Below are 17,878 nucleotides of genomic sequence, written 5' to 3' on the forward strand. Positions count from 1 at the left end.
CTATAGTTTGGACATATTCAAGATGGCTACCACTTGGTGTCTCCAAGCCATATGCTTCTAGCCTCGTAATTTCGAAGGCGATACTGTGGCACGTTTTACAAGATCGAGCACGTTGTTGTAACATCACGTGTACTGTGATTCAACGAGGGCTAAACCTTTTTATGTCTCAGCAAGGTCCGCATGGTGGCTGGTCGACACGTTCGCCACTAACATCTGCAGCACGGATCTTGTTGTAATGTGCCATTTTGCTTGCTGGCTCATGAACACGTATTCTTCCATCGTGCTCATGAATAACTCAAACAACGCGTCACGAACGCTTCTACCAATGAAATGCATTTTACGGTGGCGCTCTGTCGCGGTTTTCTCGGTCTTTACCTTCCTGTGGTGTCCTAGCATTACAGGAGCACTTTTTCCCAAAGACTATATAGACTGTAGGCTCCTTTTAGGGAGTTATACTGTATACAGATAACTATACTGTTCTGTTAGTTTCTCGCTTAGGTTTTCTCTTTGCCGAGTTTTCCTGCATTTATGAACGGCACAACAAATCAAGCTATCACTTAGGAAGATCAACCCAAAATTAGTTCTGCCGTAATTTTATCTCTGTTTTCTATTTTTATTTCTTTGTTTAATTTTTATTTATTTATTTATTTATTGTAATGGCTAGCTACCAAGACACGGGAACTTTATGCACTACAGTGAAAACGATGTTATGGAACTTGTCATACTGTATATGCTTCGAGAACGGCTGCTCTTTAACGTTAGAAGCGTTGGGTAGAGAAGAGTCAAGGGCTCCAGACTGGCATCACAAGCATCGGAACGCTATGCGCAATAATAAAAAGACGACTGCAACCTCGACGTTGTAGAGCCTAGCTTCCTGGCGTTGCAAAACGTAAGGGACCTTAGCCACACAACCCATGCTGCGTTCCTGTCGCTTAGAAGAATCCGCGAAAACTAGTCGATGACGCGTGCGCAGTCTGGCTACATTGAATCGAATTTTCAGCTGTGGGTAATGGTTGTGAATAGCAGCACATTTGCAGTAGAGCAAACTCCTTTTCAGCGCTGATATGTGTCGCAGTTTCTGAGCCACCGGATTTTCAGAGGCCGAGTTTCATTCTCGGTACGTGTTTCGCTGCTGTTACACACACTAAACCTCACTTGTCGCATTACTTAGCGTCGACGCCGAGCTTTATTCCCAGTCGCGTGCAGCCTAAACTGCTGAATAACATAAGCGGGATTGTTATTTTCTTTTCCTACCCCACATTGAAACTGAACTTAAGCGCCAAGTTGGGTGCACGCAGTTTTTGCAACGCGCATTTTCATTGCAGAGCACACTGAACAGCAGCAGGCTTCTTCTGGAAATCGAATATTTAGGACCAGCGTCTATTCGCCAGACCTACTTACCTGCGGCAAAATGGGTGACGAAAACACAGAAAGGTCGACGTCCGCCACACCACGCGGTTTATCAGAAGTCATTGTGAGTATCAACTTTGCTATCAACTGCTCCGTTACTCGCGCATGTCGTTACTTTCTTGTGCGAGCGATCACGCGTCTGCCGATTTCCTTCCAGAACCACATGTCCATCCACAAGATCGAAAGCTTGCTGTGGTTCACGCGTATGTGTTCCGTGGTGTTCACGCTTCTGTACATCATTCCACTGCTCGAGTAAGTATGCGTCGACGGTGCTTTTCCCATGCCCTACTTTTCACACTGAGTTCGGCTTAGCGGCGTTTCGATCGACGACATTCCTTACTTTATTTTCCTCGTTCTAGTGCCAACCCCTACACCTGCTACCAGCGGGCTTTGATAAGCAGCGCTGCCACAAGTGCGCTGCGGTTACACCAGCGGATGCCGAGCATTCAACTCTCTAGAATGTTCTTGAGCCAGCTGCTGATTGAGGACAGCTGCCACTACCTTTTCTACTCACTCATCTTCTTGTTTGCCCAGCCCATGACATGTATCCTTGGAAAGGTTCATTTTGCCGCAAAAGAAATGTTTTCAAAATACACAGCTCTGTCGTCTTTACCGCTGAAAAAAATTACAGTAGCTAGTTGTTTCGTGCACCCAAAGTTAGGGGATACAAACTGCCAGGCATACAAAAGAACACAGAAATGTATACAATGGAATGCAAAAGGAGTACAAAAGAGCACAAGCATGGCTTTGGGTATGCTTGGGCACACTATTTCTAAGGCTTCTTAATGTACGTGGAGAGTTTAATAGACAGAGTGGATATAAGAAACTGGCAGTCATAGTGGAGTTTTAGTAAGCCCAGAGTTCATAATTTGGCACCACCCAGGCTCTTATATCTTAATTAGTTGCACCATTGTCAAATTAATAAAATACTTGTCAATTTCCTCCATGTTTTCCTTGTGATTGTTCTAGCCAGGCACCAATTATCAGCCACTTGCCCTTTTTTTTTTTTCTTTCTGAAAACCAGATGTGCAACTGAGATTCTTAAAACTCGAAACAGTGACCATTGGTGTTGCCTTCCATGTCATAATGGGCGAATTTGGAAACTAATATTCTGCATCAATCATGCCACTCATCACCATCAAGTTTTTCCATCTAAACATGCTCAGTCAGCTACTTTAGTCTGAAAGATATGTTACAATGTGAATTAAAACTGAATTGGTTATAGCTTGGAGATAAAGTGTGTTCGAGGGCGCCTCACTAAGTTCGGGCAGTGCAAACAGGCAAGTGCAGCACTTTGATCACGCAGTGGCAATCGTGTCCTTGAAGTATCGCGTGGCTGCATAGCATGAAAACAGCTGAAATTTCTAACAGTATACTGTGCACTTTTCCTCTCAGGCGAGCTGCTCTTCCAGCTAGTAAGTGAAGATCACACGCACAAATGCCTCTTTGTAAAACACACTGCCTGGGATGTCACCAATTGTTGCACGGGACCTCGGTAAATTTTCCAATACAGAACCCACAATATACTGCCACTGGTAGTGCACCGCATATAAAAAGAGGACAAGAAAAAAAGGAGGCGGGTCTTGCAGCATAGACATGACACACTCCCTCAGCAGCCACGGCTAACTGTGAACACTAGTAGTGGTAGGCGTAAAGAGTATATGTCGGCAGGGAAGCTTGCCTCCTGGCAGCAAGGCAATGCAGCATCTCAATTTCTTCTATCTTCTCTAATAATGAGCCAATCTGAAAAATTGTTGTGGTAAGGCACACCCTAGGCAGTGCCCTACAGCTTCCAGTGTTTAACCAGAGTTTGCAGTGGGGCCTGGTGAGGAGCCCTTTGAGAAGCATGTAATTGTCTGGAATAACTGAATGTCCACGTTTATGACCTGTACATACTATCCCTCCCCAGTTGGCTGCATTCCCAGCATTTCAATAGTACAGCTGTGTCGCTCTTACCCATGGTGCATGCTACGCATTTCTAAATTTGCTACGCTGTTTTGGAACCTTGACTTAACTGTGCAGTGGTGCTGCTGCCTGTGTTTCTCTTCTCTCTCCTCCACTCCGCGAGCTTTTCACTGACCTTGCTGGACGTAAGTACTTCTAATTGGAGCTACCACATATGCAGACATTGCCAATGCTCGGTGTTTTCCATCATGCAGAAGTTTGGTGGTCGTTCGGGTCTTCTTGGCACCTGGTTGGTGAACCTGCTGGACCACCAAGGCAGAAACATCCTTCGACTTGTGGCATTCACTGAAATCTTTCTCATGCCACTGACACTGTTCAGCGTTCTGTCGTACGTATTAAGGCTTCTGTATTGCATTACAAGAGTATTGTACTTTCACTTTCTTTTTGTGCTAAGTAAAGGTACGAATGAAGCCCTGAAAAAAATTAAAATACTGGCAAGTGTCAACTTCGTACTTGCTAAGTATCATACTTTCTACATGTGAGAAGTGTGGAGTAGAGTTCTTGCAACTTCGAACTAATATGCTAGTACTTCTTTAAAATGCTGTTGTATCTGACTTGTAAGAAAGATTATGAACGAGCATAAGGTCAGAACATGAGCAAGCTTATCTTGAAGTAAGAAAGCAGAAGTTTTGGCTCTTAAGATACTTCCTCTATATTGTCTAACTCATCTCTATCATTTATGGTGGATATGGTGTCCAGCTGCTGAGCACAGGGCGGCATTATGAATTCCCGGCCATTGCAGACGCATTTTTGAGGCACTTGTGTGCCATGTATCCTGTAGACCACATGATGGTTGTAGGTTTGGTCAAGTTGATATAGCATGATTTCATGATACAGCATGCTTAGTCAGGTTCCATGCGTTATTATGGAATCTATGTGCAGCTTTTAAGCATTAAAACCCAGAATTTGCTCTTAACATTTACATTTCATGCTAATGTATAGTGCGTTTACTGAAGAATTCATCACTACACGAAGAGTAGTGAATTTGTACGCAACGTTAAATGCTTGTGAGGATACAAGCATTTTTTGCTCTTTAAAAGCATTTTTAGGCTTATTGGACTGCCTTGCCAAATGTTTCATATATAGTGTAATGACGGAGAGAGCCTCAGCATCGCCTTCCTCATGCTTGTGCTATGTTGAAACTGCTCAGTGCTGGACCTGCCACTTATAGTAATAAACACTGTTGCAGCAGTACCCTCCCCGAGCAAAATTTGCTGTCAAGCTGTGATTACTTGCTTACAGCAGGTACCATACGTGAAAATTGAAAATTTGTGTTTGCTGCCCTGAGACACACTGCACAGGATGTTTCAGGATTAAATTTGACCATCTGGAGTTCATCAAATGGACACTAAAGAGAAACACAAAATTTGTTTAGACTGATAAAGTGTTCTTTGTTCTCGTTAATTTCACTGTAATAGGTTGATTATTATAAGAGAAAATAAGGTCGGAGTTCAACTTCTTTAATTGGTCTGAGTATCCCATTTCAATCGCGGCGCTGTTCACCCAATGCATAGCACACGAGCATTTTCACATTCTGCCCTCATCAGAATGTTGTTGCCATGGCTGGGTATCAAACGTGCTAGCTTGTACTCAGCAGCCCAATGCCAAGGCCAGTAAGCCACCACAGCGGGTATACTGTATGTATAATGTGGTGTGGTGTGGATAATTGATATGATAGGTTTAGAGTGACTAATTTTCAGTGTGATGTAGGAGGATCATCAGTGGACGCATTTACTTAAAGCTAGGAGGAGAAAAAAGTGCCCAGGAAATGCGAAAAAGCAAAGTCTTCGCTATGACATATTGGCCGTGTATAACTTCAATAATCGGGCAATAAGAGCAGGTGCACCTAAGTAACTTGTTCTTTAATAGAGCTGACATTATTGCGCCTGAGGTTTTACGGGTATGTGCCTTTTGAACTGCTGTTTCCTTTTATATAGCTTTATTCACATGCTAATTTCTAAGAATGTAAGTACTGCATTGTGTTTTGGCTCCTTTGCTCCTTTATTACATGAAGAGCAATTAAAAGCAGTGTGCCTTCAAACAGTGCCGCTATGAAAGATTTTGTACCTCTAAATGCTTGTATTTTGATACTCTCAGTAGAAAATTAGAAAAAAACATCTTTTTTCCTCAATACTTCTGACATACCTTAGATAAGCGTACCTGACCGTGTTCCAGGGAAAGAATATATGTGGAAAGTTTTACTGTGTTACATGAGATTTGGGTGGGTAGAAGACTGCATGCAGTATGGTAAAACCAGCCCAGATTGAAAGATGAGAAAAAATACACATGAACAGTGGATGGAAATTTTGATGTGCTGTAGTTTGCATGCACGTTTTTGCCATTTCTTTTATGAAATGTAAGTAACATACATTTAAGAGGTGCTGGATTTGTTCTGTGTCATTGGATAAATTTTAGGGCTGCCTGTTGCATGCCTGTCAATGGCTAATGTTGAAGCACTACCATTTAGAGCAAGAAAAATAGGACTAACGTGGCACACACAAGAAAGTTGATGGGACAAACACTTGTACATTGGCTTTTAGAGTAACTTTGCACAATAGCTTGTAGAATCGTACAGAGCATCATCTTTATTGTGTTTGCCGTGTTAACGCAAGGGTTATTGCTTTACGTAAGAGCTAACTTGCCCAAGAAGTTCTGTTCAAGCGTCATAATATTTGTGCTTTCAAGAATTGCTCTATGACTGTGTTAGACTAGTTTTCACTGCCTTCTAATTAAAGTGTTGCTTTGATCGCATCACATGTAAGAACTGGTTATCATGAAGTCTTACGTTTTTATTTATTTTTTTCACCTTGCCATAAGGTAGCCCTGCTCAGAATAAGAAAGGTCATAATTAGTAAAAAAAAAAAAAATAAACTTGCAGGTTTAAGACGTTCGTGTGGTGACCATCATCTATCCTTAATGAGGACATAACACAAAGCTACATTTAGAACTTCCAGTGTCAATTTAGGTTTAATGTCACATTTTGCAGGAATCAGTTATTGTGGTCTTATCTATGAGCGTTTTCTTAGGTGTAGCTTGGAGAGGCATGTCCAAGTCCATGGTTTATATGGTTTTGCAGTGGACGGAGCAGCTTGCTGACTCCATTTGTTTACTACCGCTTTCTGAGCCTTCGTTATTCCTCTCGTCGCAATCCCTACACAAGGTATGTACAGTTCCATATGCCAATCATCACTTACTTCTATGCCAGATTTGTGGCTTAACTCTTTCGTTACTGCTAGAAATGTGGTCATTTTCTGTGCTTTTATGTTCTATAATTTTAATTCAAGATATGCTAAAGTAATCAAGTAATCACAACATATACTGCGATGCATAAAATTATAGCTTGATCACTGATGTTTTGAATCGTGATCACTGGTGCCTTGAGGTGAAGCTTCAAAGAAGCACCTCAAGGAACACAAATTAAGGTAGTAATTTTCTATTTTTAGTAAAGTATTCATCGGAAAAAAAATCTGAAATATACAAAATATGCACCTAGTTCCTAGTTCCGGACTTTTGTAAATCAGATCACGCAAAGAAGTTCTGATAAAGATTTGTTGGCATCAATACAAGTCATAGTGATGCCCACGCTATGCGGGAAAGGAGTTACTTTGCAAATGTGGAAACAAGTAAGTTCCTATTGTACAGGGAGCATTTGCTTTTACTCATTGCAGCAGGCACCTGGTTTGCTTTTTACTGCATTTTTTAGGCTCGCAAAGCAGTGGTTGCCAGTTCAGGGAGAAAGCAGGTGCCTCCTCATACTTGGTTGTTGCCTTTTAATCAGCTTTTCAGTGGAAGCAAGGTGGTATAGTGTGTGTTCAACTGTCACTGGAGCCTCCACATGCTTTGTTCAGTCCGTACAGTACTCTACAGTAATGTGGAGTGTTGCACAATATTGCACGGTAATGAATAAGGGCATTTAAACAGGCGGTGTTCAAAATGGTAGAAGATTAGACTGCAGAAGAGTGCACATTCGGGCTGGTTCGTTCATGATTACAAGAATAAAACAGCGCTAAACGACAGGATGAAGAGAGGGACACAAACCACACTGTTTTCTGCTTGTAATCATGAACCATCCAGCCTAAATGTGCACTCTTCTGCAGTCTAATCTCCTACCAATTTGAACACCGCCTGTGCAAATGCCCTTATTCATTAGTGGCCTGTGTCCCTCTCTCTGCTGTGGTCCGTGTCCCTCTCTTCATCCTGTCGTTTAGCGCTGTTTTTTGCTTGAGATTAGACTGCTAATCAAGCTTCGGTTGAAGGTTGGTCTGATATCGACTGCATGCTGTTTTGTTAGTGAAAACCCCACAAGACAGGAAGGATTTCTCATAATAGCTTGTACATACGCTGTTGAATCGCTGATTGATAAAAACAACCCACAATGAGGAAAATAAATTTGCACTTCATATTAATCTAGCACAATTACCAAAATGACACGCACTCATGAGCATCTACTGTTTGAGATATTGTTAAAACAGCCTATACGATGGAGCAGGAAATTGACAACCCGAGACGAGCTTCTGTGTCTTTACTGCTGCTGTCGCTTAAACACTAAGTTGCAGAGTCAACCAAAGTGCAAATTTTGTGTCTTTTTCTTGAAGTGCTAGGAGCACTGGAAGCTAGTTTCGACAATACCCCCAGTCGAAGTTTTACTTTTCCAGGCTCCCCAACCTGTCAAAAATTGTGAACACTGACAGGTACTTAAAGTTCAGTCATCATTTCAGACAATGCAAGTGATGCTGCTAGTAGAAGAACTTCAGCAGAAATGTTTAGCTATGCATTGAAAAACTGTCCATCAAATTTACCGATTATTATAGGTGTGGTATTGACTGAGTTAGGGGCCAATTCTTTGCATTTTTGCACTAATATTTACCCTATAGGTGTGCAAATGCAAGCCTGATACAAGATTAGTTTGAGATAGCATTCATCACTTGGAAAGCTCATTGGCAGTAACACACCAAACTGTCATGGAGAGTGTGGAAGAGCTCTTTATACAGTGCAAGTCATTTGAGTGTAATGTTGGACTGAGTTGGCCAAGTAAAGTAAGTTCTTGCTTACATACAGAACCAGGCTTCTTAGTGTTTCTGTGGAACTTGCTCAGCAGTAAATAGGTCCCTATAGTTGAATGCAACTTAAGAAAAAAAGGGTGTTTACTCCTCCAAGGCATGCACTCTAGACTGATGTCACGAGCAGGATGGCTGGTGACTCCGCCGATGGAGAAGATGGCTGCCTGTGCTTCGAAATGGGCCGAGTCGCGTCAATTGTGTGCGCCTGCCCCTCGTCAAAGTGAATTTTTAACTGTTTGTGGTGGTCTACCATGCTGGAAATATTATTGCGAGCTTACGATGCACCATTCATGCCGCACGCGTTTATTCTGAGCCGTGATCCGGCGACCAAAGATCGCAGCGAGCATTGCTGATGCTACGGTGCGCGTCGTCAGAAAACAGGACTCCGCGGCCACACACCGCTACAAACAAACAAACATCCTACGTGTTTGTTCCATGGTGTTTTGTTTTGTTCCAAAGTAAATTTACGACGAGGAAAGTTTGCCAAAGTCTGGTTCCTACTGTTATTGGCGGGCATGTCGTGTACTGTCTCTCTGTAAAAAAAAAAGAAAGTGAAAAAGAAAGAAAAAAACCTATCACATTTTCGAAAATAAGTTTAACAAAACACAAGACCAAAAGAATATATGAATCTTATGCTATTTAAAACCAAGAGTATTCGTTTAAAACAATGAATGAAGCACTTTTTGTACCTTTCCTGCCTTGATCGTCTTCTCGACCAGGCTTGTAGTGGTTTCGATAAATGCATTTTTTTAGGTACTTGTTAAAAAGCAGCTGATTCATTTTAAGCTCGGAAAATGAGTAGTAAATGTGCCGCGTACATGTAAACCAGCGTAAAAGCCATGCAGAGCTGCTCTATTTTTTCCCCTTTCAATGAAGCTGAAAAGCAGATGACGTGCAGCGTTGTAGAAGGCACACAGTTATTTTTCTCTCAAGATCCAGCGTGTGCTGTAGCATTCAAATCACGAGAGCTCTACCGAACCAGTCATCAAAATACAAGTCTTTATTTATACCGAGAATTACGCATTTTAGAAGCACGGTTTTTTGAGTAAGACTATTTTGGTCACAGTGGCTGTCGTGCTTCGGTCATCTGGACGGGGCCTCCCCTTTTTTCTGTAGTTGTACCCGACTATAGTGGTATCGCTTTTTTTCTTCTTCTTGTGCAGCTTGCTGTGCCAACTTCTAGACAAGTTGTATTATCAATTGCTAACTTATAGCATCATCTCTGCAGCCACAAAATTTACCAATGTTATTCTATTGTACAAGTTGGGGCACTAAGCACTAAATACATACCTGTATTGTTGATACATTAGAAAATATATTGTGTGAACCTGAAATGGAAAGCTTTAGAATCAAACAAACTGTTTTCTAATGTTGTGCATGGTCTCAGGTAGGCCATAATACATCTAGCCAATTTATGTCTGACTTTGACGGATATCACCCACACCTGATCATTGGAAGGCACATTGATGTGTGCATTTCTTGAGGGTGATGGCCTGCGTAAATGCCTTTGACTTGGCAAGGCCCTCCGCACGTGTGTGCAAACTCACCATGTCTTTCCTTCCCCCCACTTCTCTCTCATCTTTCTATTCCCCTTTCCCGTCCCCCAGTTTAGGGAGCCAACCGGACACATTTCTGGTTAACATTCCTGCCTTCTCTCTTCCTTTCCTCCTCCTCCACATTGATATGTGTGATTTGTGGATAACATGGATATCAGAAACGTGCGAACCTAAAATTGAAAGCTTTACATCTAGCCAGATTATGTTCGGCTTTGATGGATATCCCACACATGAATATTGGGAACCACATTGATGTGTGATTGGTGGATAGTGTGGATATCAGAAATCCAGTCAATGCTTTTTTTTTTAAACCCAATTATCTTGCTTGCTTCAGCGTGTGCTAGTAGAAAGTTAAACCTACTAATACCGAATGCCCTCTTTATCATTCTCCATTTGTGCTTTCTTATATTCGATCAGACACATTGTGATAATTTTGCTCCTGTAAAGTCTTAACATGTAGAAGATACAGTTGGGCATATCTCCATGCTTTGTGCTAGACTTGCTACTTTTATTGCTTTATTTAAATTGCCTTCTACATAACACAACATCTAATAGCCTTTTATACAGTCCAGTCTCTTGCATGATTAATTAAGCCTATCTGAGAATCGGTTGACTTCCCTCGTTTGAGCATAGATCAAAGTAAATAACAATGTTGTTAAGTTGCTGTGACATTTAACAGGGCTTCACACTGATCTTTACTTGCAAAAGCAGTGGTTCACCATTAGAAATAATTGTTAACTGCAATAACTGTCCATATTTTGCTTGCAGATAATTTGCCATGGTCCATGCATTACCACATTTGATAACAAAACATTAAACAAAACTCTATTACTTGCAGTGTACATTAACTAAATTTCCAATGTGTAAGTAATGAATTTGCTGATGTATAGTCAAACCTCATTAGAACAATGTCGCATTTGACACAAAAATGGCTTCCTAAGTTATATGAGATATAGTTATATCCAATTTCATTATAAGCTATATTCATAATAAGATCTGTTACACTGTAATAGCAGCAGAACAATTTTTTACAGTGAAGCTGTCTATGGCTACTCTTTGCAGAAACCATGGCAGCCAACAGAAAACGTGTTGCCGCAAAGCCAACTTTCTCACAAGTGCTCTGTCGCTCTCAATCTAATGTAGTTATCTTGAAAAAAATCATACTCAAATTAGCCGCTAAGACAACTCTATCATTACGCTGAGTTTCATCTACTTGTCATTATTAGTCAGTTCACAGTGAAGTTGTAAACGTTACAGAATTGCCGTCTGCTGTCAATACATGGGCATCTTTGGAGAGAGTATGGTTACCGAAAATGGCTGTAACTCTTGTTTTACCAAAACTATCTTGAATCAAATTATATGACAATTAGTCACTAAGATGACTCTAACATTATGTGGAGTTTCATTTACTTTTCATCATTACGTAGTTCACAGTGAAGTTGTAAATATTGTGGAATTCCCGTCTACTCTCAATACATGGACATCTACGGGAGGGAAATGAACAGCCCCGTGTTTGTCCGTTAGAATAAAAGTCTAGTCCTTCCAAGTTTCATTCACCGAATTAACTAGGAAGTATGCTCAATTGCAAATTACAAACAAACATGTTTTGTATTTTGCACTCCTTTGCACTGCGCCCTGGTCAATGCGTATTGTTGCTCGCGTCGAGGCTTGGTTAAACGGCCACTGCATCTAAACAGCACCCCGTCGCTGCTGTGTCGACAACACCTGTGTTGTGGCGTCGTAAAAGCCGTTCAGCGTTAGCTCTGTGTATGTATGATGTAGTATGTGCCAGATGTTTCTTTGTATTTTGCATAAATGACATATACACATTTATATGTATAGTTACATACCAACAAAATTCTGTACCAACATAATTTTTACCACCATAGCAGCTTCTCTGGTCAACCACCTTCACAGGGTGGAATGGCTCCTTAATATCTTTATTTGCCTCGTTATATCCATGTTCATTATATTGAGGTTCGACTGTACTTCAATACATGGCTGTAGGTGCTGCAGTTTCATGCATTTTCATAGAAATCACTCAATACACAATACAGCAGCTCATTTAATTTGGCACAAGCATTACTATGGGTTTTCACCCTTTGCAAACCTAGACTTTGAATGACTTGGCTCTCTCCACATTGCATAGAATTATAACAAGGAGGTACAGGATGCACTGCTTCATCTGGCTGCTGTGTATGACAACTCTGCTGTGATCCAGCTCAAAGCATCGTTTTCCTTTTGCACATTTGGATTCACAAAATGCAAGTGCAATCCTAGTGCTCATTGATTGAGTAATGCAGATTGCTCTTTCAAAATTACAGATGGAATTATCAATTTATCATATACCATATGCTATTCTCATATAAAGACCAGTCTGGGTTTCTTGGGCACAACCTGCACATAAGTGAAAAGTAAATTAAATGTGTATCTGCTTCGAAAAAGTCATGCTGTCTGGCATGAGCAACAACCTCGGGAAACCTTCATTTTAGACTCATTTACTCTTGTCGCTGGTGTGCACACCATGGTGCACTTTTCTAAGATGAAACTGTCTACAGATACGGTAACTAAGTTGCGCAGCATGTCAAGTCTTTCTTTTTCATTCTTTTTTTACCTTAGTGCTTTTTTTTCCGGTGATGTGTGTTGCTGTTTGCTTTTCATTTTCGATGGCCTTATGTTTCTCCTAATATGTCCTAATGTGTTCTTTGCTTGTGACTCATTTTGTAAATTACCAATGTTTTCACTCTATATTATACTTTTGTTTTATTTGTGTACAATGTCTAATCTGTGACCAATGCCTGTATGCCCGTGCCTTCCTATCTCCATGTGAAACCCACGTAATTGAGGGCCTTTGGGGGTATTTTGAATACATAAATAAATATGATGAAATAAACCTTTAGGGCTTTCACATGAAATGCGAATGGTATCTTATGGATGATAGCTCCAGCATACATTTTAGTTTGCACAGCAGCAGTGAAAGCTCGCTGCACAAATGTCAAGCACGGACAAAGCGCGGAAAATGCATGTGTGCTCAGGTCGATGCACAGTGGCAGGCGTTGCCCCACTCCTCTTCTTTAATGAGATCACATTAAAAAAAAGGAGACTTGCTCATCTTACACTTATGATTTATGTACACCCTTCGGTGTAGCGGTGATGGAAATATTATACGGTTAAGAAGGAACACCACCATTTCAGAAAATGAAGCATGGAGAGAGCTAGAGCTAGTAAATGAGGCCCCAATGTTGTTCGAGATATATGGGAGCTCAGCGACTTGGCACTTGCTCCTACTTCCTGTTCTTTATGACATGTTCCCAACCGACAGCGAAAAATCTGCTCCCTTCCACCTGAACAGGACCGTCTTTCACGAGCTGCGTCTGGTGACAGAGTACTACGCGTCAAGGCCAGGCTGCCCAATGTTCCTGAGGAACCTGCTCTACAAGACAATAAACGTGCTGTCCCAGCTGGCACCTCCGGTCCCCCAGTAGGAAGGCCCTGCTCTGCCAGTCTGGCTGAAGCCGCCACTGGACCACGAAACAAAAAGTTGTGCAGGGGGGGAGGGGGTCCCTTGAGGAAGGCCGTGCCCTGTGCAGCAAGCGGCAGAGAACTGTGTGTGTGCAGTCTGGGGGTTGGGGAGATCATGCAACTTTCATGGGCCTCTTCCCACTGTCTCTTTATTTGGTCTTCTGCACGCCGTATTCTTCAGCAGAGCTGCAGGGAGAGAATAAAAGAATCGGCAGTGTCAACTTCCTGGACATGCTCATGCATGCAGCTACGGTCGTGCATGGTGGGTTGAGTTTGTTTTTTGTTTGAAAGTACAGGCGCCTCATGTGTGTTTGTCAGATGTTTTTCTTGTATCTGTTTTGTTTGTTACAAGATCTAGCTGTCGTAATCCCGGTAGGTGCCATTCCGGTATGACCTGCTGCGTTTGTGATGAAAATTAAAGGGAGAGTTAAATCATGAAAGAAAAACATTGAATCGTTCCTCTGCCACCTTTTGAATGATGAATGGTGTTGGTGATAGAGGGCACTAGTGTGTCAAGACTAATGGACGGATGCAGCTAGTCGAGCACATGCGTGAAGTCATTGTAGGCTGCCGAAGTAACATCTGTAAATGAAACACCAGAGCAAGAGATGCTGACTGCTGTTATCTTGAAAGACCCAAGAACCATGTGTTGAACAGCTTAAGAGACTAGCATGTGATGTGATCGTTGACTTAACCAGAGCACTTTTGCCAATAAACATGAGACTGTGTGTAAAAAAATTTTTGTTCTTTCTTCCTCTTCTCTACCTCATAACAGAAGACTACACTGCTGCTCTTGGCTTTTCCTCATGTCAATGTACAGCCACTCAATTCTTTATGAATACCACGTGACCAGCAACCAGACAGTGCTTTGTGGTGGGGTAGAGTAGTGAAATGCGAGGATAGACGCATCTGCTTGATGCGCTTGCAACTCGCAGTATCGTCTGCTAGAGTGCTCCATTCGTGGTGACATGTCTGCCACACTGCTAGGCAATGACACACTTTCTGGTTGGCACGTACACAATTATAAAGAATTCAGTGCCTGTACAATGAGTGGCATTTTTATTCTAATTGTTTTTAAAAATTTGTTATACTTACTACTGCTTTGTTTGCACTTTGATTCTACTGCAAGATCACATTGTTCTAGTCTTTCTCGTTCAATAAAACACTTGCATCATTATTTGCTTGGCTATTCCAGGTTTGAAAAAACAAAGCAGTGTACTATAAGTGAATCGTTGCACTGACTTGTTTTACCACCTTTCAACAACTAAAGAAAACAGCATGGATCATAAATGCACCAGGGCTGCTGTGTATTTCATATTTCAATAATGCAAAACCTTTGTGATACCAAAATGTTGGATTAATGAAATTATCGCATTAACAACAATCTTGTGAATTTTGGATGGCAGCACCTGTCCTGTTCGTTTTGTAGATTCTGCGCTAAAGCATTAATCAATCTTGTGAAGTTGCCCTACTGCCACTGGTTATTGGCACTGCAAGTTTAAACAGTGTGAAAAGATGACAAAGAACACTTGCACACGGGACAGCGCTGGTCCTGTGTGTAAGTGTTCTTTGTCGTATTTTCATGCTGCTTAAGCTTTCAGTATGTTGCACCAGCTTGCCCAAACAGAAGTACTCCTTATCTGCCCTGTTTTTCTTTTTAGTTGCTCACATATGGCAGAATTAATCCTTGTTCATGCAGCGTCTGAATAATGCTCGTACGACAGTACTTTTCCTACTTTTACTGAAGAACTAGGCAGACAATGATGCGAAGTGTTGTAACAAAAGATGCAGATTAAGAAAATACAATCTTGTAGCAAAAGTGGAAGTGCAAACAGTGCAACAGTAAAGCCGAAATTTTTATAAATTAGTACGAAAATGAAAGTTAGTGTATGTTTGTGTTCGGGCACAAATGCTTGTAAATAAAGCTTCACACCTTAACTTTTGCGGTGTATACATGCAAGAACTCTTATGAGCTTCCTGCTGAAATGTTACAAATTGGTTGCACACAGAGAACATTGTTACCTGGACGTAATTTGTGAGCGTGCTATGAAGCTAATGTTTTTTTTTTTTTTACATATATACCTACCTGCAGTTTTTCAATAAAATTGCCTGTGGCTGAGAGAGCAATTATCTGAAGATGGAGACATTACCCACACACAACAAATTGCAATGCTCAATTCATGAAGTTCTACTGATTAACTTCGTTCACTGAGCAGATGTAATTATTTGGAAGCTCTACATAAATTGAGTCCTGTACACAAAGTAGAAATTGTGAAAATAGCACAAGTTTTGAGAAAACGGCCCCGGGATCTACCATGAAGTGCATTTGTGGGTATGTAAAGCCACCCATACATGCTGCAAGAAAAGTCAAGAAACAGCAGTTAATATTGTCAAGTGAATTGGGGATATCTCGAAACTGGCATTAGTCTAGACTTTTGATGATTGGCCATGACTCCATTACTTCCAAGCTTTGATTCGATAATTGCAACATGTGCCATAAGGTGGGACTAAAATTCTTTACACAATTTTATTAATCAGTTGTCTGAACAATGCGGTCTTGTGCCTAACAATAACAACATCTTCAAGTAATCAACCTGAAAAATAAAAATAACGAAATTGGGCTACCTGCTATGGGTGAGGTTTTTAAAGAATTGCTTCAGAATAATTAGAAAACGCACACATAAAAGCACGCTTGGGCTTGTTGGACTATAGGGAACCAGAAGTGCACATTAAATATTGTTACCTGGACGTATTTTGTGACCTCGTCAAGAGTCCAATCACGGCCTCCTTGGCTGTCTGCCTGGTCATCCACACAGTCGTAGACACGGTCCATTTTCTGGTACAAAAGAAACCCTTAAAAGTCAGAAAGGCTCTCGTGGACAAAAGTCCTAGCATCCTGCCTACAGTTTCTGGCATTGTGCAGCTACACGTCTTGCCCTAGTTGAAACTTGTTGACTTACTCTGCTGTCATCGTCGCAGAGCATGTCAAAAGCCTGATCACTGATTTTGCCAAGCCTGTACTGTCTCTGGAGGCACTCTGTCACAATGGCTTCCAGCTGCAAATGTGATAGCGTTTCATGAAGGCAATTCTTTATTCACTGGAATACTGAAGAAGCTTACTTCAATTTCCATTCGGTCGCCAACGCACATGATAGCATCTTTTCTGTCAGCGGCAGTTTCATATTTACCTAGAAAGAAAAAATTTGATGTAAACAGCACTGCAACAAATTGTAAATTAAAGCAACAACATTAACAAAGAACAGCTTTTCTGCAGGCTTACTGCAAACTTTTCTGGTTTTAAATGCATGCTTAACGCGTCAGAATGACAGGCACCTATGCATATGGGTGGGCTTCAGTCCCAAAACACAGTTAACAATAGCGCACGTCACATATGAGGCTAACTATTGGGCCGCGTCCTATACTGTACACTTTGATAGGCTCACCGCAACTGCAAATAGGAAAGAAATAGCCTTAAATCAATGGTTAAGATATGACAATGTTTTAAAATGTGGCACTAAACATGCTATTATTTGATGGCACAGTACCAGCTCTAGCATTATACAAGCTTCAGGAATTGTGGAGTTTTATTTCTTACATTACACTTGAACAAATTCTTAACCACCTGAAATGCAGCATTGTAGATTCAGATATGGCAGCTTGTTCTGTGTGCACTTGTTCAATAAATAAGTCTTCATTTGGCAATTCGTAACTCGTTATGCTTTGAAGCTGGTTTCGTACTGTTAACTATTCAGACCAGAGCGAGTTAATCATGTTATGCACTAATTATGCTCAGCCCAGTTATTTTTGCTTCGCCTGAAGAGCTACGCCAACTTGCAAAGTAGGTACATCGATCGAGTTATTTAGCTGCTGTCCGACAAGGAGATGAAAGTTGCGCTCTAACAGGTTTCGAAGGAAAAAAAAAAACAAGCTTGAGAGGCACGAGTTCCGCGGCACTTGCACAAACATGGTCACATGTGCACGCTGTTGCATACTAACGGCAGATGGTGGCCATGAGGTCGTCGAAGGGCAGCTCTTCCTCGCGTTGTTGGCCGGCGGTCCTCAGGGCGACAGCAGCGAGGATCAGCGTCGCCACAATTGACCTCATCTCGCCCGGCGATTCGGCGCTGCTCGTGGCCCCAGCTACCGCCCTTTTCTTGTTGATGTTGATGTTGAGTCCCTTCCATTTTCACATCAACTTCATCTTTGTTTCGATCTGCTCTAAGCATGCGGCGTTTGTAAGCAACCTTGTTCGTTTCGCCTTGCTTTATGTAAGTGGCGTAGGCGACTAGCAAGAACTGCAACTCTCGTCCTTGTTTTTCATACACATATTAGTAAATTTTAGCTCTCCGAAACGTACGTTTACCG

General features: G+C 41.6%; 2 protein-coding genes across 4 annotated transcripts; one reads left to right on the forward strand and one right to left on the reverse strand.

Moving 5' to 3' along the window:
• The first annotated feature begins 958 nt into the window (after nucleotides 1-958).
• On the forward strand, nucleotides 959-13,734 carry Kr-h2 (Krueppel homolog 2). Its single transcript, XM_065441757.2, has 8 exons — nucleotides 959-1,117; nucleotides 1,326-1,474; nucleotides 1,568-1,662; nucleotides 1,770-1,954; nucleotides 3,433-3,500; nucleotides 3,570-3,703; nucleotides 6,452-6,535; nucleotides 13,344-13,734. The coding sequence occupies exons 2-8, from the start codon at nucleotides 1,412-1,414 to the stop codon at nucleotides 13,474-13,476; spliced, it is 762 nt and encodes a 253-aa protein (XP_065297829.1). The 5' UTR covers nucleotides 959-1,117; nucleotides 1,326-1,411; the 3' UTR covers nucleotides 13,477-13,734.
• Nucleotides 8,924-17,864, reverse strand: LOC139057346 (uncharacterized). 3 transcript variants are annotated; one of them, XM_070535341.1, is made up of 5 exons: nucleotides 17,510-17,860; nucleotides 16,634-16,701; nucleotides 16,474-16,569; nucleotides 16,257-16,349; nucleotides 8,924-8,968 (listed from the first exon to the last, which is right to left on the reverse strand). In XM_070535341.1, exons 1-5 carry the CDS (start codon nucleotides 17,616-17,618, stop codon nucleotides 8,939-8,941), a joined length of 396 nt encoding a protein of 131 aa, XP_070391442.1. In that variant the 5' UTR covers nucleotides 17,619-17,860; the 3' UTR covers nucleotides 8,924-8,938. The 3 variants fall into 3 exon arrangements, with proteins under 3 accessions (XP_070391442.1, XP_070391441.1, XP_070391443.1); XM_070535340.1 differs by lacking the exon at nucleotides 8,924-8,968 and adding an exon at nucleotides 13,636-16,107 and having other exon boundaries at nucleotides 17,510-17,864; XM_070535342.1 differs by lacking the exon at nucleotides 8,924-8,968 and adding an exon at nucleotides 13,636-13,699 and having other exon boundaries at nucleotides 17,510-17,852.
• Nucleotides 17,865-17,878: the final 14 nt, after the last annotated feature.

Source organism: Dermacentor albipictus, chromosome 3 (genome assembly GCF_038994185.2).
Source record: "Dermacentor albipictus isolate Rhodes 1998 colony chromosome 3, USDA_Dalb.pri_finalv2, whole genome shotgun sequence".
In the NCBI taxonomy this organism is placed as follows: Eukaryota; Metazoa; Arthropoda; class Arachnida; order Ixodida; family Ixodidae; genus Dermacentor; species Dermacentor albipictus.

Excerpts from the sequence above, each read along its gene's own strand:
- Kr-h2 (XM_065441757.2), top strand. The coding sequence starts at position 1,412 with ATGGGTGACGAAAACACAGAAAGGTCGACGTCCGCCACACCACGCGGT. Across the intron at positions 1,663-1,769 it reads TACATCATTCCACTGCTCGA|TGCCAACCCCTACACCTGCT; the intron begins GTAAGTATGCGT and ends TCCTCGTTCTAG. Across the intron at positions 3,704-6,451 it reads ACACTGTTCAGCGTTCTGTC|TGGACGGAGCAGCTTGCTGA; the intron begins GTACGTATTAAG and ends ATGGTTTTGCAG.
- LOC139057346 (XM_070535340.1), bottom strand. The coding sequence starts at position 17,618 with ATGAGGTCAATTGTGGCGACGCTGATCCTCGCTGCTGTCGCCCTGAGG. Across the intron at positions 16,702-17,509 it reads CCTCATGGCCACCATCTGCC|GTAAATATGAAACTGCCGCT; the intron begins GTTAGTATGCAA and ends TTTTCTTTCTAG. Across the intron at positions 16,570-16,633 it reads GCGACCGAATGGAAATTGAA|CTGGAAGCCATTGTGACAGA; the intron begins GTAAGCTTCTTC and ends TCACATTTGCAG.